Source organism: Montipora foliosa, chromosome 6, assembly GCF_036669935.1.
Source record: "Montipora foliosa isolate CH-2021 chromosome 6, ASM3666993v2, whole genome shotgun sequence".
NCBI lineage: Eukaryota > Metazoa > Cnidaria > Anthozoa > Scleractinia > Acroporidae > Montipora > Montipora foliosa.
Window position 1 is genome coordinate 1923101 of NC_090874.1, and position 19716 is coordinate 1942816.

The 19716-nt window shown below is 38.8% G+C and overlaps 1 protein-coding gene across 1 annotated transcript in view; it reads left to right on the top strand.

Moving 5' to 3' along the window:
• LOC138006233 (AP-5 complex subunit beta-1-like) overlaps window positions 1-19716 on the top strand; it is a 47571-nt gene that overhangs the window by 27111 nt on the left and 744 nt on the right. Inside the window, exons 18-37 of the mRNA XM_068852433.1 lie at window positions 432-519; window positions 1427-1514; window positions 1989-2054; window positions 3506-3659; window positions 3887-3976; window positions 4242-4377; window positions 4908-5043; window positions 5408-5455; window positions 5901-5959; window positions 6307-6364; window positions 6467-6542; window positions 9425-9510; window positions 9616-9692; window positions 10160-10247; window positions 10391-10441; window positions 10985-11048; window positions 16811-16919; window positions 18430-18506; window positions 18994-19106; window positions 19574-19716. The exon at window positions 19574-19716 is cut by the window's right edge and continues 744 nt beyond it. Coding sequence (XP_068708534.1) covers window positions 432-519; window positions 1427-1514; window positions 1989-2054; window positions 3506-3659; window positions 3887-3976; window positions 4242-4377; window positions 4908-5043; window positions 5408-5455; window positions 5901-5959; window positions 6307-6364; window positions 6467-6542; window positions 9425-9510; window positions 9616-9692; window positions 10160-10247; window positions 10391-10441; window positions 10985-11048; window positions 16811-16919; window positions 18430-18506; window positions 18994-19106; window positions 19574-19716 — 1807 coding nt within the window. The remainder of the gene's footprint in view (window positions 1-431; window positions 520-1426; window positions 1515-1988; window positions 2055-3505; window positions 3660-3886; window positions 3977-4241; window positions 4378-4907; window positions 5044-5407; window positions 5456-5900; window positions 5960-6306; window positions 6365-6466; window positions 6543-9424; window positions 9511-9615; window positions 9693-10159; window positions 10248-10390; window positions 10442-10984; window positions 11049-16810; window positions 16920-18429; window positions 18507-18993; window positions 19107-19573) is intronic.

Below are 19716 nucleotides of genomic sequence, written 5' to 3' on the forward strand. Positions count from 1 at the left end.
TTCATTTTAAATGAGTTCCTTGAGAAAGTATTTATATCGTTGATTCTAAGCCATAATTAACTTTGAAGTAGGGAAACGTTTAGTAGGAAATCCAATTGGAGAAATCCTAGACTTACCTGGTAGGATTAACGTTTACTTTTGATTAGCGTTTAATACGTCTGCATTCATTTCAGAATTTTCTGAAAAAGCATTTCTTCAGACCTTGCTTTATTGTATATATAGTGCATATAGTATACATTTGAACCTCAGGTATCCAAGCCTAGAGAGACTGGAGAAAAGTAGTTTAAAAAATTAAAAGTCCTCAAAACTAAGGCCAGGCAAGACAATTTGGTTCAGTTTTTCAGGCTTGCCAATGCAGTGCAAATAATGAGTAGTTGAAAGAAATGGTTGTAGTTGTGAAGTATTGTAATAATTTGTGGCTTTTTTGATAGAATGCTGTTAATATCAAGGCAACCTACCATTCCTCAGGGACAGCGCCTGTTGTGTTTCGAATGGCTTATGTACTTTCCAGTTGAAGAGGTTAGAGTGGACACTTCCCACAATCAATTTCATTGTTTTCTTTTCTGAAAGACAGACCTGTAGATTACCCCATTTACTATTTCTAGCTCTGGTACAGCTGTACCTATTAGCTCGTTAATTTACTTAATGTCAGTTTTCCTGCTTTCCTTCCCACTTAGACTAACTGCACATTTAGATCCCCACCCCACTTTTGTGTAGCATATTAGTTTTGTCTCCATTTGTGTTTGACTCTCTCCTGTTTATTGCATTCGATGAAGAAAAACGCAAGCCCAATTGTGTATTGGTAAATGTTTAACACCATTCCAAATTTTATTAGGATTTCCACAACCCACAGAAATCATTGCTCTGGACAACAAGGAGGACACAGTTACAGTTACTTTCATGTCTTTCAGAATCATCAAATTTTTATACCTCTGTCCTCAGTTTTGCTCTGACCACAACTTTGTGTTCAGTTTCCTTTTGTGGCTATTCTAGTGATTTAAATAGTTGCAGTTGCAACTTATATTACAACTGTACTAGATCAGATTTCATTGTGGTTTTTCAACATCATGATGGCATTTAATGTAATGTTATCAATTGCTATGGTATTCAATTTGTTGTTGTTACATTACAAACCTTGTGGTTTTTTTCTATATTAAACTATATCTGCGATGGCCAAAGAATTTCTCAGACAACTAACCCCATCCCTCGATCATTTTGTGTCCTTCACCTAAAATCTCATTCACTCAGCCTTGCTACTTTAAATTTTTAATGCACTTCAATAATCCCTGAATACTACTAGAATTGTAAATTTATGTTTCTGTGAATCTTGACGTCTGAAGCCATTAATTTTTCCTGTGGCCATAACTGCACTGTTGTGAATAATAACAATAAAATTATAGATGATGCAGTGCATTTTTATTTTCAGGACATTAATTTGGTCCATCCAAGTGTGCCCTACTTCATGGATTACTCACAGTTCAGCTATTTTTATCCATGTGTGTTTGATTCTTTGGGTAAGTACATGTACATGTACATGCTGCCTTCAGTGAGAGTTCCCTGGCACAAATTGATGAAGCAATGTCAACAGGCCACTTTCATGGATAATATAAATAGGGCTTGATTATTATTATTTTTTGTCAATATTAATGATTCCAACTAACATCATCGTGTGTTTTGGAATTTGCTTGTAGTGAAGCAAGCAAGGCTTGTAATAATAATATTATTTCTAACACAAAGGAACCTCTTATTTGGCCTGACGTAATGTGAAAGGAGCCGAGTACCTTGTAACAAGAATAAGCCAGAAGTGGTCTTACAAAAACCATCACAAGAGTGTTGCCTTGAATCCCATCTTTACATTCAGGAATTAACAAAAGGAAACTCAAGTGACTGTGTTGTGAAGCCTTTTGGACTTATATTTCTTTCCCTCTGATCCTTCTTCAACAAAAGGCAGTTAAATTTATCTTCTTTTATTGTTTATAAATTTTCAGATATTACTGCAGACAAACTAAAAGTGCTCTGTCTTTGCTTGGACCATGAAACCTTAAACTTTCCAGGTAATTGCTGCCTTTTGTTGGTAAATGATTGTAAAATAATATTGTGCAGTCAAAATCATAACAAAAAGACCTTGGCAGAGTAAATATTAAGAATTTCTCGCCCCAAGCCCATGAATAACAACAACAATTAACATATCGGTAATATATTTATAACTAGTTTACCCAAATTGTAGAAATGCTGTTGAGGGGAAGGGAGATGTTCAGTTATGCTTGTGGTAATTTAAAGACGGTTCATGGAATTGAAGGGAGATTTTAACAGGTCTTGAGCAGGGACGGCCGTTACAAAGGTGGGACTCTGAAAAACGCAGATCGACTGCAGACTGTGCAGACTGTCTGTAAAATGAAAATTCGGTTAGCCTGAATAACATTCAGGTTAGCCTGTTTACGGTTAGCTCTCAATAATAGTGAGGGTAACACCATATTTTACCCCTGGTCTGCAAGGTCTGCACAGTCTGCAGTCTGCATTTTGGCATGACCAACAAAACGTGACTCCCACCTTGCATGACACCATGATACAAAGTTATTCAGTTGAAAAAAAAGTCTATCCTGATGAATTTCAGCAGTTAAAGCCTTTCAAGCACAATAGGAGATGTGTTCATACACATGCATTTTATCTCATTAGCACAAAGAAAGTGCTTCCATCACAAAGTGAACTCCATATGTTTTTGTTGATAACCGGCCGCCATATTGGTGGACCACATGGTAACTCAGTATGTAAAGTTGCGTGACGCGCTTCGACAAATAACTCAGAAACAATGTACTGCACAGACCTGAGAATTGGAGTGGTGGTTAAAAGATTTTTTTCCTACAACATTCCAAGTTCTTAGCTTTTACATTTTTGAACTGTGGAAAACCCAGCGTGACAATGTCACAGCGGTCATGCTGTCCTTGAATTGTGAACTTTTGTTGGTCTTTACTGGACTTTTGTTTGTTTTGTTTGATGTCATTGATTATCTGTTTTCTTCATTTTCTTGTGATTCCTCTATTTTGTTAGCTTCAAATAGTGTTTAGGAATTTTAGACTTCGCTTTGTTATTCACTTGCAGAGAATATTTTCGAGAACAATCTAGAAACCGAAAATAAGATCACCTTTAAAGTTATATGATCTGAACGTTTCCGACAGATCGAGTTAGGAGTTCTTAGAGAGAAAGCTTTTATCTTCAACGTGTGCTTAAGATCAAGAGAAAATCTGTTAAATACATTGAAAATTCATGTTTAAACTGTGAGTCTTCATTGCGTCTTTTGGCCCGTTGGGAAAACCAACAGGCCAACTAGAAAATTCCCCACACAACGATTTTGAATAATTTTTTTGTTACGTACCTGACAGTGTAAATTTAATCTAAGCGAAATGAAAAACAGAGCAGGCTCTAATGATCATACCGCACATCTTAACTCCTCCATTTGCGCATAACGAAAGTAAGTAAGTACGTATTGAATTGTTACTTGCTGTAGGTTCCATGGGTGTCCCCTTAATGCAGTGCCTTGCTCCACTCCTTAGCAGAGTTCAGCATGGGATTGGAGGCAGGATAGTTGTCGCCTTTTTCAGAAGTGTGTTCTGGTATTACAAACATCACTGGAACTCAGAACTAAGGCTAGAAATTTACAAGTAGGTACAAAACACCGTCTACTTGGTACTTAACCATAACTTGAAAGCTTCTCTTAAGGGGTAAGAAATAGAGAGACTTTTCACAGTAATGGACTTTTGCTAAATTTAATGCTGCCTTGCTAATGTTGACTTTACATGTATTTTGGCTGACAATATCGAAAATTATCAAGATCAATTTATTACTAAAACTGTACTTTGATCTAAGAGTTTTTTATTTTACCCTGCAGACTCGTGTTATCAATTGTAACTAGCCATCCCCAGTTTATACCACACACTGTTGATTTGCTGAATGCTGTATCCACTATTACCCCGGACAGGTAAGTAGTAGTTAGGCCTGAGAATTATTTTTCCTTATCATCATCACAATAATAAGCTTGAGTTTCAATTGCTATGACATATAAAGGCACAAACTAGGGAATTAAGGTACAGAAATATCAACTAGAAGTATTTGTATTTGAGTAAGAAAACCAGAGTACAGAACCAAAAAACGTTGTCCACCTATCCAAACTTGCTTGGTTTTATTGTAGAATGTTGTCACAATGTTAAATGTATCTATAAGAAACACATTTTGTCATCTTGCAGTTCATTCTCAAATGATGTGCTCCGAAGTCTAAGTGATCATGTTGTTTCGCAGTCAGTTGAGTGTATTCTTCCAAATCTAATGCATCACCTCAAGCTTCTGTCTCTCGCTATGCAGGCCACTAATATACCACCTTCAGTAAGTGTAAGCAAGGATGGATTATGATTGATATTTAACAATAGCCCATGAGGCGAAGCGAATAGGCTATTGACCCGTGGCCCTTGAGGGCGAAGGGTTTTAGTATCACCCAACTAGTCGGACAGAAAAGGCAATGGCAAAGTTAGCAAATGCAAGTTGAAGAAATATTTATTTGGGAATAAAATGAAAGAAAGTGTCACGCTTTTCGCTACTCGAGGACTATTACCAATAGTTCTCTAGTAGCATACCCAATCAAAATGCAGAATTTGCATTAGTCCACTAGTTGGGTGATACTAATAGACATTAGAGGAGTTGAGATCAAATTGAGCTCAATGACTAAAATATGTTTTCATGCAACACCATTAATACATCTAACAAATATTGGATGTGCTGGAGTAATCAGGAAAAAGTTGCCATTTAAAGTGTGCCAAGATCAGGACTGAGGGGCGACTATTTAACGTTAAATTTTCATGTAATTTTGCTATGGGGTCATCCAGTCCAAACAGTGAGTACTTGTGTATAACTTTTAGCCCACGATTCGTTTCCTGGTGCAAATCCTTGAGAAGTCAGAAATTGCTCGCAATGGAAACTGGAGTGTTGGGAACTGTGTTCTAGCTGTGTGTTACAGTATACTGCTGCATCATCATACAAGTGCTACTGTAACAGGTCAGTCATAAATAAGTATCTACAGCGTTGTTAAGGTGAAGTGAAGATTATCAAAGTTTGTGGTGGTATTGTCCTCAAGAGCATGACTAAACATTGGACTACTAATTTTATGACTTTGTACCTTGGTACATTTTCCAAGTGAGACGTGACTACCACTTTTCTTGAGGAAACAACGATGTTGCTCATGAAGGCATTAAGTAGTTTTTGCATTTCTGAACATTGCCATTCTCTGCGAAGTTATAAGATAATCTGAATGACCAAATTACGGGTTTTGTCATGGATTTGTTGGTACATCTGGCACACGAGCTTTTAGATTTTCTTTAAAACTGTGGTCTTATGTATTTGTGTTTTCTTATAATTCCAGATCTTGGAAATTTGTTACTTTATATCTGTGCAAGTTATCGGGATATTGGTATCCTTCTTTTCCAAAAATGATATGAAAAGTTCTTAGTTTACCTTTGCAGCAGAGAGCATACACACATCACATTATACCTATATAACCTGGTAGCCTATCTATATTATCTGTGAACTTGTCCTACAGGAACTGAATTCCTTTCTAATGCAAACCCATTCCGATGTTTTGTGATGTTTTAAAAAGCAGACCAGTTGCTTTGAAAAGCAAAAATTCATACTTCATGGCACTCCTCTTGTTCTTTCAGTAAATTTATGCTCATTGGTTAACTCATCGACTCCTGAACCACACCCCCCGTTCCCCCGGCCATTGACGAATTCCAGGGGTCATTGGGTTGAAAGAGTGAAAATACCCTTCAGAAGTGGTGTAACCAATTCCTTTTGTGCTTGTTTTAGCATTTTGCAAAATGATATAAAATTGTCTTTGTCCTTAAATCTGTCTGAAGACATTAGAGACCGTGCAAGGTTTTATTACTGTTTGCTGACCAATGTATCTAATAGAAAGGTAAATTGAACAGTGCCACAGCACCTCTCAGTGCAATTGCCCCTTTGATATTTAGACATTCATTGAGTATCTATGTGATGTGACAAGCCACACAACAAAGAGCCGTTGAAAAGATAAGGCATATACAGCCAAAGCAAATGTAGCAGTCTCTACATGCCTGAAAGTATGGAACTAATGTGAAAAGCACAGAACTGAGTCCACACAAACAAAAGTCCTCGTGATACCAAAGAGGAATTAACTTGCATGTCCTGCAGTGCATATGTAGTTTCAGTGCTTAAAAGGCAAGTGATCAGTTAGCCAAGATTATCTTGATTTTGATGCCTCTCCGGTTTCTCTTTTCTGAGCAGTGTTCAAAGATACTGGCCGCTGAAACACCTAAGCAAGGACTTCATCAAGCTATTGCCGGTACAGAAGAAAATACTTGTAAATTTGCCATAGGATGAATTTCCTTATCTGTTTTTGTAATCCATTTGCAAATCTAATACTTTGTGTTATTTTTGTTATGAGATGATATAACAACCAGCACATTTCCAGTGCCGCCTCCTGTTAAGTTAATCAAAAGACCGTTTATCCAACTTACAAGGTAAGAAAGCTGTAATGAAATGCTAATATTCCAAATTATTTACATGTTTTAAGTGAGTCTTTTGCAGACTATTCCATCATAGAAATCCATGGAATGTTATGTAATCTTGTTTCTTTGGATTGTATTCTTTTTTTTTCATAAAGGGAATACAGTTAATTTGGGATATACCAATACTTGAGTTCTTTTAGAGAAATAGTTAACAATTATTCCACTCGCGCTTGTTGGATATGAGATGATAGATAACCAACGAGGCTATAATCATCTCATATCCAACAAGCGCGAGTGGAATAATCGTTTTATTAAAAACGTCCCCAAAATATAGAAAACTAGACTACAATAAAAATAAAAAGGCCTAAAAGTCACGCATATGCTTGCCGTGTTTGTAGATCATGGTATAATGGCTCATAACCCATGATGGCTTAGCCAATCAAAACTCTCGAATTGCATTATCCAATGATCCAGTTTTTAATAAAGGATAATATTACATAGCCGCTTCGAGATACAAAATTTATTCATGTTGAAAATTATTTCACGAGTGATCGCAACGGGAACACCAATGAAATACTAAATCATTTCACGAAAGGCATCGAAAGGCGCGATTTTCATATGTAACCATAGAAACAGTGATCTTTTCACGTGTGAAGATATCATGTTTTCGCGCGAAAGCTCACTTGGTATTTCATTGGTATTTATATAATAAATTCTTATATGCTTTACGTGGAAATGCCACAACAAGTTGCAAAAATAGTGGAGACACTTTACCTTCTTGGCGCGTTATCAATGTACCTATTATCTCTCACACTGCAGCCCCCTTCCCCCCCTTATCAGTGTTGCTAGCAAGACAAAAAATTGTTGAAAACTTAAACAGTCAACATTGAAAGGGGGAGAGGGGAGGGGAAGTGGAAAAGGTTTAAATTCTGGATACGCCGAGTATTGGAAGTTAGAGAAGGTGTTTTTTAATGAAAGTGTCTCAACAATTTTGCAACTTGTTGTCTGAGTTGGTTGTCACTGTATTGCCATACGGTCACTTTGTTTATGGGTACGGGAAGGCGTATATCTTTTGCGTTTAATAAGATGTTTCGAAAAAAAAAAGGTTTCATTATCTGATCTCCTGTGAATGGAAAATGGCCAGCGATGAACTGGATTTTGGCGGGGTTTCGGTGTGACGTAATTTCAGGCCCTTTCAGTGCTTTCTGTCGAGTCAAGTCGAACATACACATAATGTGATAGATGAAAAGGTGTCTCTTCCATCCTTTCGCTTTTTACATTACGCTAGAAATATCCTGAAACCGATTTCGAAATAATTTGCCTTAAACAAGTACATTTCGGTCGACATATGACACCTAAAACACGCGCAACATGTACGAAATTAGCTGCTGTTTTCGTATGACAAACAGACATTACCTCTCCTTTAACTGCAATCGCATGCCATTTAAAGGGAACATCCACTTTCCGAAAAAGCAATGCTTAGCAAATATTGTTGTACAAAGATACATTTTCACAGAGGTCCATTTGTAACATTACTTTTTGCTTTCGTGTTAGTTTGCTTTCTGAGAATGCATTGCTCACGCTTAGTAGCAAGTCTTCTAAGCTGGACGGGTCGTGTACAGGCTAATTCCTTGTTCTTTAGAATGACCGACTGAGCACACTGAACAAAAGAAACAACCCGATTGTGCTAAATCCTTTGCGAGATTTGTTTTACAATGAGATACAAAAGTGAACAAATTTGTACCGGCTACACATTATGACATTTATATGAAACGGTCTACACGGTCTACCACAACTTTTCACTGAGAAAATAGTATGATATCATATTTCTTGCTGTTGCGACGGTAGACCGTGCTCGGGTGGTAGACCGTTGGTAAATGGAATAGACGATATGCACAGGATTTCTAACTGTGTGAACTATATTATGAATCATCTGGTAATGTATTGGATTCAGTAGAAAAGAAAGTTTTTGTTGAATTGTGCTATTTGCTGGAAGATATGATTTTCAACTGTAACGTCACCATCCCCGTTGACGTCACCAAGGATAAATGGTATTGTGTTACATAATACGAGCCATGTGTAACTTTCGGGGTATCAGATCTGCAGTGCAAAATACTTTGCTCACTTTAGTATTTGGTACGGAGTCTTCTGTTAGCGATGATAAGTCCAAACACTTGAAAATCGATGTGACCGTATGTCAATAATGAATATCCCTTCGTGCTTGGTACAATGTGCTTTGCACTTCGCGTGCAAACTTTCGAAATGTTTTAGAGCTTATACGGTATCTAACGATTGTTTCTTTAGTTGCTGCTTTACTGCGTTGAAAATTTTCCCTATAGGATTCAAATCTGGGCTGGCAAAATTACTGCAATCAATCAGACAACAAGTTGCAAAAATAGTGGAGACACTTTACCTTCTTGGGGCTTTATCAATGTACCTATTATCTCTCACACTGCAGCCCCCCTCCCCCCCTTATCAGTGTTGAGTCAACATTGAAAGGGGGAGAGGGAAGGGGAAGTGGAAAAGGGTTAAATTCTGGATACGCGGAGTATTGGAAGTTAGAAAAGGTGTTTTTTAATGAAAGTGTCTCAACAATTTTGCAACTTGTTGCAGCTTCAAGTCGGGACCAGAATATTTATAGCGCTTAGGACTGGGGAAACGTTTCTCCACTTGCCTGCACATTCTTAAACCAAAATAGTTCCTTTTTACGAAACACTTAGAGTTAAAGCTGGCCTTTCATTGACCAAACCCTTTCTGGTTAGCTTGTTAGTGTGGGCGAAGTTTTGAAGACTGAGGTACATTGCAAGGGCGTATACTACAATAGATATTTACTTTTGAATTGAAACTCCGACCTGGTCGTCAAGTCAGCTTTTTATCTTGCTATCTAATAACAGGGTCGTTCAACTCACAAGTGGAGGTTCCTTGGCGGATATAAAGTCCTGCACATTTTGTGGACAGGAAAAAGTTCCTAATACGTCAGGTGCTTGGTTATTTTGGAACTTATAATTCACTTAAAATGTTGTACTTGTTCTTTTTAAACTGAGTCAATTTGCAGCAGACACATGAGTTTGCTTTTTGTCTTAAGGTCTTTTGGATCAATATCTGAAAACTGTTGAAAAGCTGTACAGCAAAGAAATATCCATAAATTACTACGTTCACTTTGTAAGTACAAGTGTGCATTTTTTAAAGTGCAACAGGGGATGCGATAAACCTTTAAGCTCTAAGTCCAAACTCTGACTCCAACCCTGACTGACTGCTTATTGAAGAAGGACTAACGATTGACTGGTTGATTAGCTGAGTTAATGTTTGACTGACAGAGGACATCTATCATCATCGTCATCGTCGTCATGATTATTTTTCAATGTTTCCATAACTTGTCTGCATATATTCCAACCTAGAGCGGACATATTCCATATATCTGAGGGCAAGGGTGGCTTTTAGGCGATACATAGCGCTTTTTGCAATGGATATGCCGTTCCAAGTAGAACAATTTTCTGCATTTGCTGGATCTTAGTACTATACTAAAAAGGCAATAATCTTTTCCACGCCCTTGTTAATTAACCACAATGCCTAAGTATTATTATTATTATTATTATTATTGTTGTTGTTGTTGTTGTTGTTGTTGACAGATTGATTCTCCATTGCTGTGTACACCGAAAATTATCTATGCTTTAGTTCTAAAGTTCCACACTGAAAGACAATACAAAACTCTCGATGGTAGGTGTTCCATTCTCTTTTTTTAAGCAGAGAAGTTTGCCATTTTCTGTTTAGTGTGTGATTCGCATATTTGCAGCCATCACTTTTGAAACTAGGTACAGTATTGCCTTTTGTTATGAATGTTTGGTTTTTCTGTTCACTAGATATCCATGTTTCGTACTTATCAGCTGCCAAGTCTTCTGTTCCATCAGAAGGTAACGAAGCTCCTTAATTGAACAGTAAGAAAAGGTTGGATAAGATATTGCGGCCATTAAACAGAAAAGCAAAGAAAAGAGAGTTGATAGCACTGACTACCAATCTGTGATCTGTTGTCTCATTCCGAATACGGAGCATCAAGTACGTTGAGTTTGTGGGATGTTCTCTCTCGGAAATGCCTCCGAATTTGTTTTCGATTCGTTTAAGTAACAGCTACTGTTAGCTTACAAACTCAGTCATCATTCTTACTCACCAAAGTAGCCTTGATCAACGAGTTTGCGACAGTTGTAACGTGAATTCCCAGGTCAGTGTTGGCAGAGGGCCCTGGCTCCAGAATCGGAAGACGTAACGCCAATGCGGAAGGCGAACAAGCAAGGAGATTTCAAAATGACAACTTTCGTCGCATGCTAATCCACTCTGTTTTAGGGTTAGATAGACAGACAAAGATAATGCTACCTATGTGTCAAATACATTCATTTGTATCTCAAGAGAGAACGATGGGTATACATCTTATTGAATCTCCATTCTTGTTTGTTCGAAAGGTTGTTGTCAGATCGCAGTCAGTTTTTGTCCTCTCGATCCAGTTCCCGCAAGTTTTCAAGTCAGGTAAAAATTATTTAGACAACTGTTGGTATTTTCCCCAAGTATTTTGTACGTTAACAAGCATAACAAATTTAAGTCGTATTCTTAGCTAAACTAAACAGTTAAACCCCGTGCAGACGGACGTAACATTGTTAGCCAACAACTTCCATCATTTTTGGGTGTTACATGTTGCGTCCGTTTGCACACCCTTTTGCATGCTGTTGCACGAAGTTTGAAACTGGTCCGGCAAACTTTTGAAACAACTGCAGGGTCCGGAATTGCGCTTTCCTGGTCACCAATGCGACCAGAAATTCACAACAAGTCGCGAGCGGGCTACCTACTATTGCACTGCTATTTGCATTTCTTTTGTTAACTTTTACGTCCAGAGAAACTTTTTGACAATAACGTTTAGAGCCGTTTGCCGTTTAGAGTCGTTCTGCCGATGTTTTTAAAATAAAAATCAAAGGCGTTTTCCCGTTTACTACCTCCATAGCGTTGCAAGGCGCCACCCTTTTTTGAGGTTTCTCTTAAAGTACGTATTGCGGGTGAAAAAACAACGAGTCAGTAAAGACGTTCCAAGGGACTGATGCCAGGAATGTAGCACGGTTGTAGCCTGGTGTGAACAACATGCGTGCGACAGAAAGTGACTCGTGTCTTCGTGGGTGTTGTGGAAGAAAAGGAGGTTTTGAAATTTTCAACGAACTAAGGGGTCAAGGTCGGATACATTTTCTCTCGACAAGAGGAAAATATTGCTTGACAAGTACACAAGACCGCGCTGTCGTTGCAATTTGGTATACATAAAAATGTCCATAACATGTGTTTATCAGGCGAAAAGAAAAGGCAAAAATTTTTGGTGACCACAATTTGCCACCTGGCGACCGAAATTTTTATCTAGTCGCCAGTTGGCGCCCATGTAAAAATGTTAATTTCGGACCCTTAGGCCAGTTTTAAACGTCACATTTTACATGTGCCGAATCTAAAGCGAAAACAATAAATTTTTCTCATTTGCATTAGACTCGGCATTTAAAGAGACACTGTCGTGAGTTGCGCATGCGCTAGCGTCTGGCGAAAACTTGAAAAGTGTTAGGTTAACTTTTTCAAGTTGAATCGCCAAATTCAAAATGGCGTCCTCTGGGGAGTGCTATGGTGGACTAAGGAGAAACTCCGGGAGAAAAAGGAAGGCTTTAACGGATCGCAAAGAATAACTGAAGGAGTGGAATAACACGTACAAGCGTATTTATCTGAAGAAGATAATTTTTCACACCTGGCTGCAAGCTAAATTCGATGCTGGCTACGAAGCGTGCAGCGACAGTAATTTCGCTTTGTACTGCAAGCACTTTCGCATTTACAAAAGTTTATTGATCCGGAAAGTTCTTCCTGACAGGTAAATATTAAATTCTGAGCGTTATATTTGACATAGAATTCATTAACTGCGAATATACGTGACTCACGCGTGAATCCATAACGGAGGCTAGAATTTTCCGTGAGCGCGAGAGCGAACAAACTCGAGCATGCGCAGCTCATGACAGTGCCCCTTTAAAACGGGCCTTATTACCGGCAACTTCCCACATTTCTTTTGCTCCGTTATCGCCGAAGCGTAGCGTAACATTTGGGATCCGTTTTCTAACTCTTCCAACATTGTTGGGGCCACGCACGCGTATTACATATGGTGTTCATGGAGATAGCAATGCATTAACATGTTGAAAACAAGATGGCAGCCGAATTTTGTAAGTTTACAAAGTCTTATGGCATGAAGAAGACGCCGGCATGACTGCGTTACATTTCATAGTTTTTAATCGTTTTAGTCATGTTAACCATTTGCGTCGTTTTGATCCTGATGCACATTGCACTTATAGAAAGGGACAGAATGTGAGATAGAAGCCACAGTCAGCTTTAAACTGGCTACAGTGTATTACTGTACATCGGACGCGCCATCTTGGAATTCGATATGTGATAACAAAATGGAGTAAGCATGGTCAACTTTTATTGGCAGCCTAAGAAAACATTATTGCAATTGACATTACGATCTTTATATGCGTGTGCAGAAAAATCCTGGTCCTGATGATGAGCAAAATTCGACTCAAAAAATCTCTCTGGTCACATCCTATAGTTGAAGTAAACTTCTGGCTCTACGTAAAACCGTAACGAAACCGGCTAGTGATGTTGTCGAAGCCTTGAAGATCAATCACATGTTCAAATATAGAGGATCAAGAGCGGGAAAAAAGCATGTGGATGGAGATGATCAAAGGTTAATTCCTGTAGTGGCTGGCCGTAGAGTTAAAGCAAAACCACTGTGTAACTCTTGGAACTGTGCAAATTTAATCAAGATCAAGCGATGCCAAACACACAAACCCACAGTCAACTCTGATCTTTTTGCAGTGCCTTAATGCAGGTTCTTGAATATATGTAGCTTAATGAAATCTAAGAAGGGAGTGAGGGCCCCGGTTGCTCTTGAAGCAGATCTAAACGCGGTAGATAATGATATTTGTGTAATTTCTGAGTCGCACCTCAACCGTGACATTCCTGCTTCAGCCGTTTCAATGCATAATTACAGCATCTATATATAGGCGAGACAAGCATTACGGTGGTACCGATTTGAGGGAAAAAAAGGAGTGGCCATTTATATTCGGAACAATTTAATTATTACAGATGCCACCAGATCTGAAAGATTCGAGTGCATTAGTCTCGTCATCGATCTTCCATGGGGGAACAAAATGCTAATTTGTGGAATTAACACCCTTCCAAGACAATGTACAATGAAACGGAGTTAATTACCTAACTGATATCATGGATGATTTTTTGGAGATACATCCCGATGGTTTGATCGTGTACAGAGGTGACCTAAATAGATTAGATATCAAACATCTTCAATATCGGGTTTGAAGGCCATGGTCGATTTTCCCACAAGAGGTTTTGCTTCCTTGGATAACTGCCTTTATCATATGACCCGTACGGCCCCGCGCGCGCTTTTATTGCAAACTTTTGAGCAAATCCCCGTATGAGAGCCGTACGCGATGGCGCGAGCAGGGCCGGAAAAAGCCGTCCGGCCCTGCTAGGATCGCCCTCATACGGGGATTTTCTCAATAGTTTTGCAATGAACGCGCGCGCGAGATGCGAACTAAAACAACTTTGTTGCTATATAAATCCCGACTTTTCGGTCAAAATGAGCGACGTAAGTGAACATTCCGAATGTTTTTACCCGAAAAAAAAAAAACGGAAAAGCGCGGTGGTCATATGATAAAATGCTTATTGACTGAGTTAGGTCGGGCCGGACGGGGAAATATTTGGCCCTTGGTCATGGCTGCGCTCGGTCCGTACGCCATGACCTCGGGCCAAATATTTTCCCGTCCGGCCCGACCTAACTCAGTCAATAAGTACATAGTCTTACAGAGAGAGTATCTATTCCACAAGTGTTATGCTGTTGACGCGCTACTGAGAACAGATAACAAAGTGGTTGTTTTTCCTGTAGGCGTGAAGCTCAAACCAATTCGATTTACACGAACTATGAGAGATTAAAGGGAGCATCGGAAGATTGAATTTACTAGGAAACTTTCTCAGTGGAATTGGATGACCGTCGGCACGCATGACGACCTGGAATCTGCTACCTCTTGTTTACAATCTGGCCTACAACAGCTGTTTGACGGGATTTTTTTGCTCAGAAAACCGTCCGATTATCCTCGAGATATCCTCCATGGATAACACTTCTCATTAAAACTCTTTTTAAAAAGAAATCCAGGCATCAAGCTCTACACGACCATACAGCGGATGTCGTTCAACTAAAGCAGAGAATAAATGACTGTATCATCAAAAGCCGCGACTTTAGCTGGATTTCTAGAACAGTTAAACAGGTTCTTTGGCGATTTATGCAAGGATGAGAGGTATATTAGACCTACGCTGATGGAAGTACCTGTACGGCTCCAGCACTGCAGCTATCGACACTTCAGGTCTTTAATGCTTTATGCAAAATCAGAAAGACCTCCACTGGATCCGATGAAACGCCTTTTTGGGTGTGGAAAGAGTATGCTGATATTTTAACACCTCCTGTTGAAGCAATTTGGAACCTGTCTTTGTCTACGCATGAATGGTCACGTGCGTGGAAAGAAGCGAATGTTACGCCTCTCCCTAAAGTCGATTTTCGGGTAAACTGTGAGGACTTTCAGTTTGACCCCGGTAATAACACGAGCTTTTGAAAGGACAGTCTACAAAATCTTCAATTAGAGAGATGTAGAATTTTTACGAGGTGCTAACCAATAGACATTATTCACGATGGCCGTCATGTTGGATTTGCTATTATCATGCAAATTAGTACACACTTCTGAGGGCGCAAAAAACACAATTTCGAGAGGTTATAACGAACATCTTAGCCACACAGATGATTTGTTTCACGTTCATTGAATATTTATCACCTAAGAGGTAAAATAGAATGATTACACAAGTTACTTCGATGTTTTTTTCAGTGAAAAATGAGCAGATAACGAAGTAGAAAGTAAAAATGTCAAAGGCAATCAAAGATATAAAATTATCGTAAAAGGTACTTATTCTAAATTCTAAAATGTACTTTTAGCAATGTTATTTCAATATTTCGGGGAGCCGATTTTCCGCAATTTACCTTTTTTCCAATGTTTGCCCCCCAGCATATCACATGGCTAATTTGCAGGACAATTTGAAAACCAACATGGTGGCTATCGTGAATAAGGCCTATTTGTCTGTCGAACTGGTGGAAGCTGTACTAATGCCCTCATTAAGATGGAACACGAAATTCTAAGTGCACTAGATAATCACAATGGATAATTATGTGGCGAGCCTTACATACGTATGTTTCATCCCTGCCAAGGGACTCATCACACGCCTTTAGGCTAACTCGTCAAACACCGCGTTTGAAGTCCCGCTAGCATCAAAATGATGGTGGCAATCTGGCCGTATACCACATAAGGATTCCCAATTGCATAATCTGCCAATAGACCACTTTCGATATATTAAAATTCAGTCCTAAACAAAAGGGATCATCTCGAGGCTCTGGGGAATAAAAATAAGGATTTGTATGAGTTTATTCCCCAGAGCCTCGAGATGATGTCTTTGTTTAGGACTGAATTTTAATATATCGAAAGTGGGCTATTAACAACTTGAAAAAGTGTAAGAATATCACAATGGATAATTATGTGGAATTCTTACACTTTTTCAAGTTGGAAAGCGATAAAAACTCGCATATTTTTAAGCATTTCAACACATCCCCTTTATGTAAGAACAAATACTCCCCTTCGTGCTGTAGTATTCTGGATTCTGCCAGCAACTCAATTGATTTAAAACTCAAAGAAGCTTTTTATATAAATAAGATCAAACCTAAGCTTAACAAACAATTGCAGCATTACAACACTTTTCTCACGTTTTAGTTTACACCTTGATGCTTGGTGTCACGCTGTAATTAGTACCCGCTTTTGTATTACGTCATGTTGTAATAATTTTTCATCTACCCGTTGACTTTATAACTGTTCACACTTAGGAACTCATTAAACTGATGTTGGCACAAGCATGCCGAAACATGTCTTTCAAAAAAGTCGTCTGTTTCCTACATTATTATTAGTATTATTATTGGTCGTATCCTTCACATAATACGCTGCAAGTCCTTACAATGTTGGGAGTTGTTGCGTCCGTTTGCACGGGGCTTTGCTGCTCACTAAGTTTTACAGCAGGAAATAGGCAAAGCAAAGCCGTGTGAGTTTGCTAGGGAGCAGCAGAATTTAGGGCCTGCGTTTTGTTATAAATCTGTGTTTTTATTTTATTTTCAGGGCTGTTTTTAGTGATGAAAATGGGCTGACAAGCACAATGAACCTAGATGAATTACCAGTTCATTTTTCCGACTTGTTTATTCCTCTTCACGTTCCTTCTAATTTTGAGGTATATCGCATGTCCTTATTTTTGTTCCTGTACAGAGATTCATTTGGGACTTAAATTGGTCCCAAGAGAAACTGGAAACAATGCTTATGCAGAATTTTGGAGGGACAAACAAAGAGTATTTTGGTATATTTTATATTGGCTAATTCAGAACTTCAGGGTACAGTGGATTCGATGGTTGACGGTAAATGGGACCCCATTACTCCGACTTAACTGGCTACCTGCGGAGCATAAGAAGTTTTTTGTATTTCGTTGTCGATTGTCAAAGGAAACTTCCACTCTTACTACAGAATAAACTTAAGGACGTTCGCGCGAAATTTTCTAACATTGATTTTTTTCTGCAAATTTTACCATTGAAAAATGATGAGTTAGTGATGTCAGAAATGTAAAAAAAATGGGCGGTCACCGACTTCGTTTTGGAGAGACCTTGCCCGGAAGAACACCCTAAATCTGAAAAAATTCGACTTCTTTAGCGAGTAAGGCCACTGTGTCTGTAAGCCCAAAAATATTTTAATTACATCTTTGAAGTGAAATGTTCTCTACCAAACTTTGTTTAAGTGGACCCATCAAGTGAATTCAGTTAATTGTTGAGGTTCCTTAAAGAACAAGTTCGCATTTAGCGACCGTAGTTTCATGCGCCTTGCAGCCGCAAGATGGCAGGATTCCATGTCCCGAGGACAGAAATCTTGAAATTTTCCACATTGATTTTTTCTTCATTTTTGGACAATGTGGAGATAATTGTAAATAAAATCTGTTTCTGAAAAGAAAAGTAGAGTTCACTGAACATCAAGATCGTTAAATCCAAGCAAAGCTATAGCAATGGCTATCTGCTCTATCATTGTTCATTTTAGTACTTAGCGCGCGCGCCCGATGCATGACGTGGCATGTGAATTTGCGTGCGCTGTAAGGATGCGCAGTAGCAATGGGCGCGAACGTCCTTAAAAATCGGAGGAAATAATGTTTCCAAGAAAATTTGTTTAAAAAAGGTGTTTATTTCAGGAAAACTGAATTTTAAAACCGCTTATTTTTACTTTCAAATTTCGTGGGCGCCGCCATCTTGAATATTTGCGACGTGTTACGGTTGCCCTATTGTTTTCAAGTGAAACAAAGAACTTTTGTCTAATAACAATAGGGCAACCGTAACACGTCACAATTTTTCAAGATGGCGGCGACCGCGAAAATTGAAAACAAAAATAGGCGATTCTAAAACTTATTTATTTCGGATACATACGCTTTCTTTGAAAATTAATTAGACTGATTTGACTGTAAAGGTCGTTTCCTATTATTTAAAGTTATTTTTTTGCGAAGTGGAGGGTTCGTTTAAGGCTTGGTCCTAGCATTTTTCGTGATTTGTTAAAAATCGACAAGGAGTATGAACTACTTTACTCAGTGAAACCTTGGTTCAGTGGGCCTTTAAACTGTGGAATGACTCCCCGAGCAAATTTAGTGTCACCAAGTCTTAGTTGTTTTGTACCAAAATTAGCGTAGATTATAACTGACATGTCTATTGCAGATCAATCAACCGTCAGTAATAAAAGGAGAGATTTTTTCTGCGTTATGGGATTACTTTACACACATCCAGCGAACGAGGTACGCCGGAGTCGCCGATATAACACCTTAGAAAAAAGGAATACTTTTATCTTAAGCTAAGGTTTCTCAAATAGTTAAGCTCCTCTCTATGGAACAAATTTAATTTGGCAATGTTTTGATTATAGTTTTTGTTTGGTCATGAAGAAAGGAGGATTTTCCAAGGTTTAAGCGGGGAATACGTTTATTGATGAACAGTTGCCAGCTAAAGGCCTTCATGCACAAGACTTTGTTTGTACTTGGTTACGCCATTGTTTTCTGTTTTCCACTATCCAAAAGGGATTTTTGCTAACTCGGTAAACCTTGCGTAGATTCACAAATATTCCCCAAGAGCCTTGTGTTTGAGTCCGTAAATTCCCGTTTGGCTCAGACGAGTAGTGTCGCTTTAAAATACCATATTTTGAATCTCTTTCCGCTAGATAAAAATTTTAATTCCTATTAGTTTTACCCTCTTTACTCTGAATACCTCTTTTCGTGGCCTATCTTGCAGTGAAGACCCATCCGGCACAGGAGCCGAGTCCATTGTATGTCTCTCTGTTGAATGGAGTATTATGGGAAAAATCCTAGAAGAGAGCTTGCTTCCTTTTGTTACGAGTGCTTCAGGTAACTATAACCAAATAAAATGATTCAGATTCAGATGCGTTTTAACGTCATTCAGTTTTATGGGCAGTCGCTACCAGTCCATTAGCTCAGTCCAGTTGAAGAAACGGAGGTGCTCTGCCGGTGGGTGTGTGATTGACGGAAATTTGATTGTATCGAACAAGTTGATTAAAGTAAATAATCCGATGCAAGGGGTTTAAAAGCAGATGTCCAAGTGAGTCTGGTTCTCTGTCTTTACAAAGAGTGCATGTGTTCCCTTACTTCCCTCAGGGTTACGTACATTAAAGTGATTTTTTCCTCAGTTGTCTGCACCCTGAGGTGCCGTCATGTGTTACCCAGGTTCTCCCCCACTGTAGTCGGTCAATGCTAAACCCGCTTAGCCAACTGTTCAACTGCCCAAATTTTAGTCAAGTTCTTGATACTTGCTGTTGGTTTTACTTGTCTTTTAACCAATGACTTTTATTTTCCAGATGATGAGGTACGGCTTGGGATATTCCTACCGCCTCTTCAGCATCTGTTATTAAAATTCCGTCCCCTTAATGAAAGTACTGTAGTATTCATAGGAACCGACGACTGGCGCTTGCTCAACCTCGTGGAGTCTTACCTGCTAACG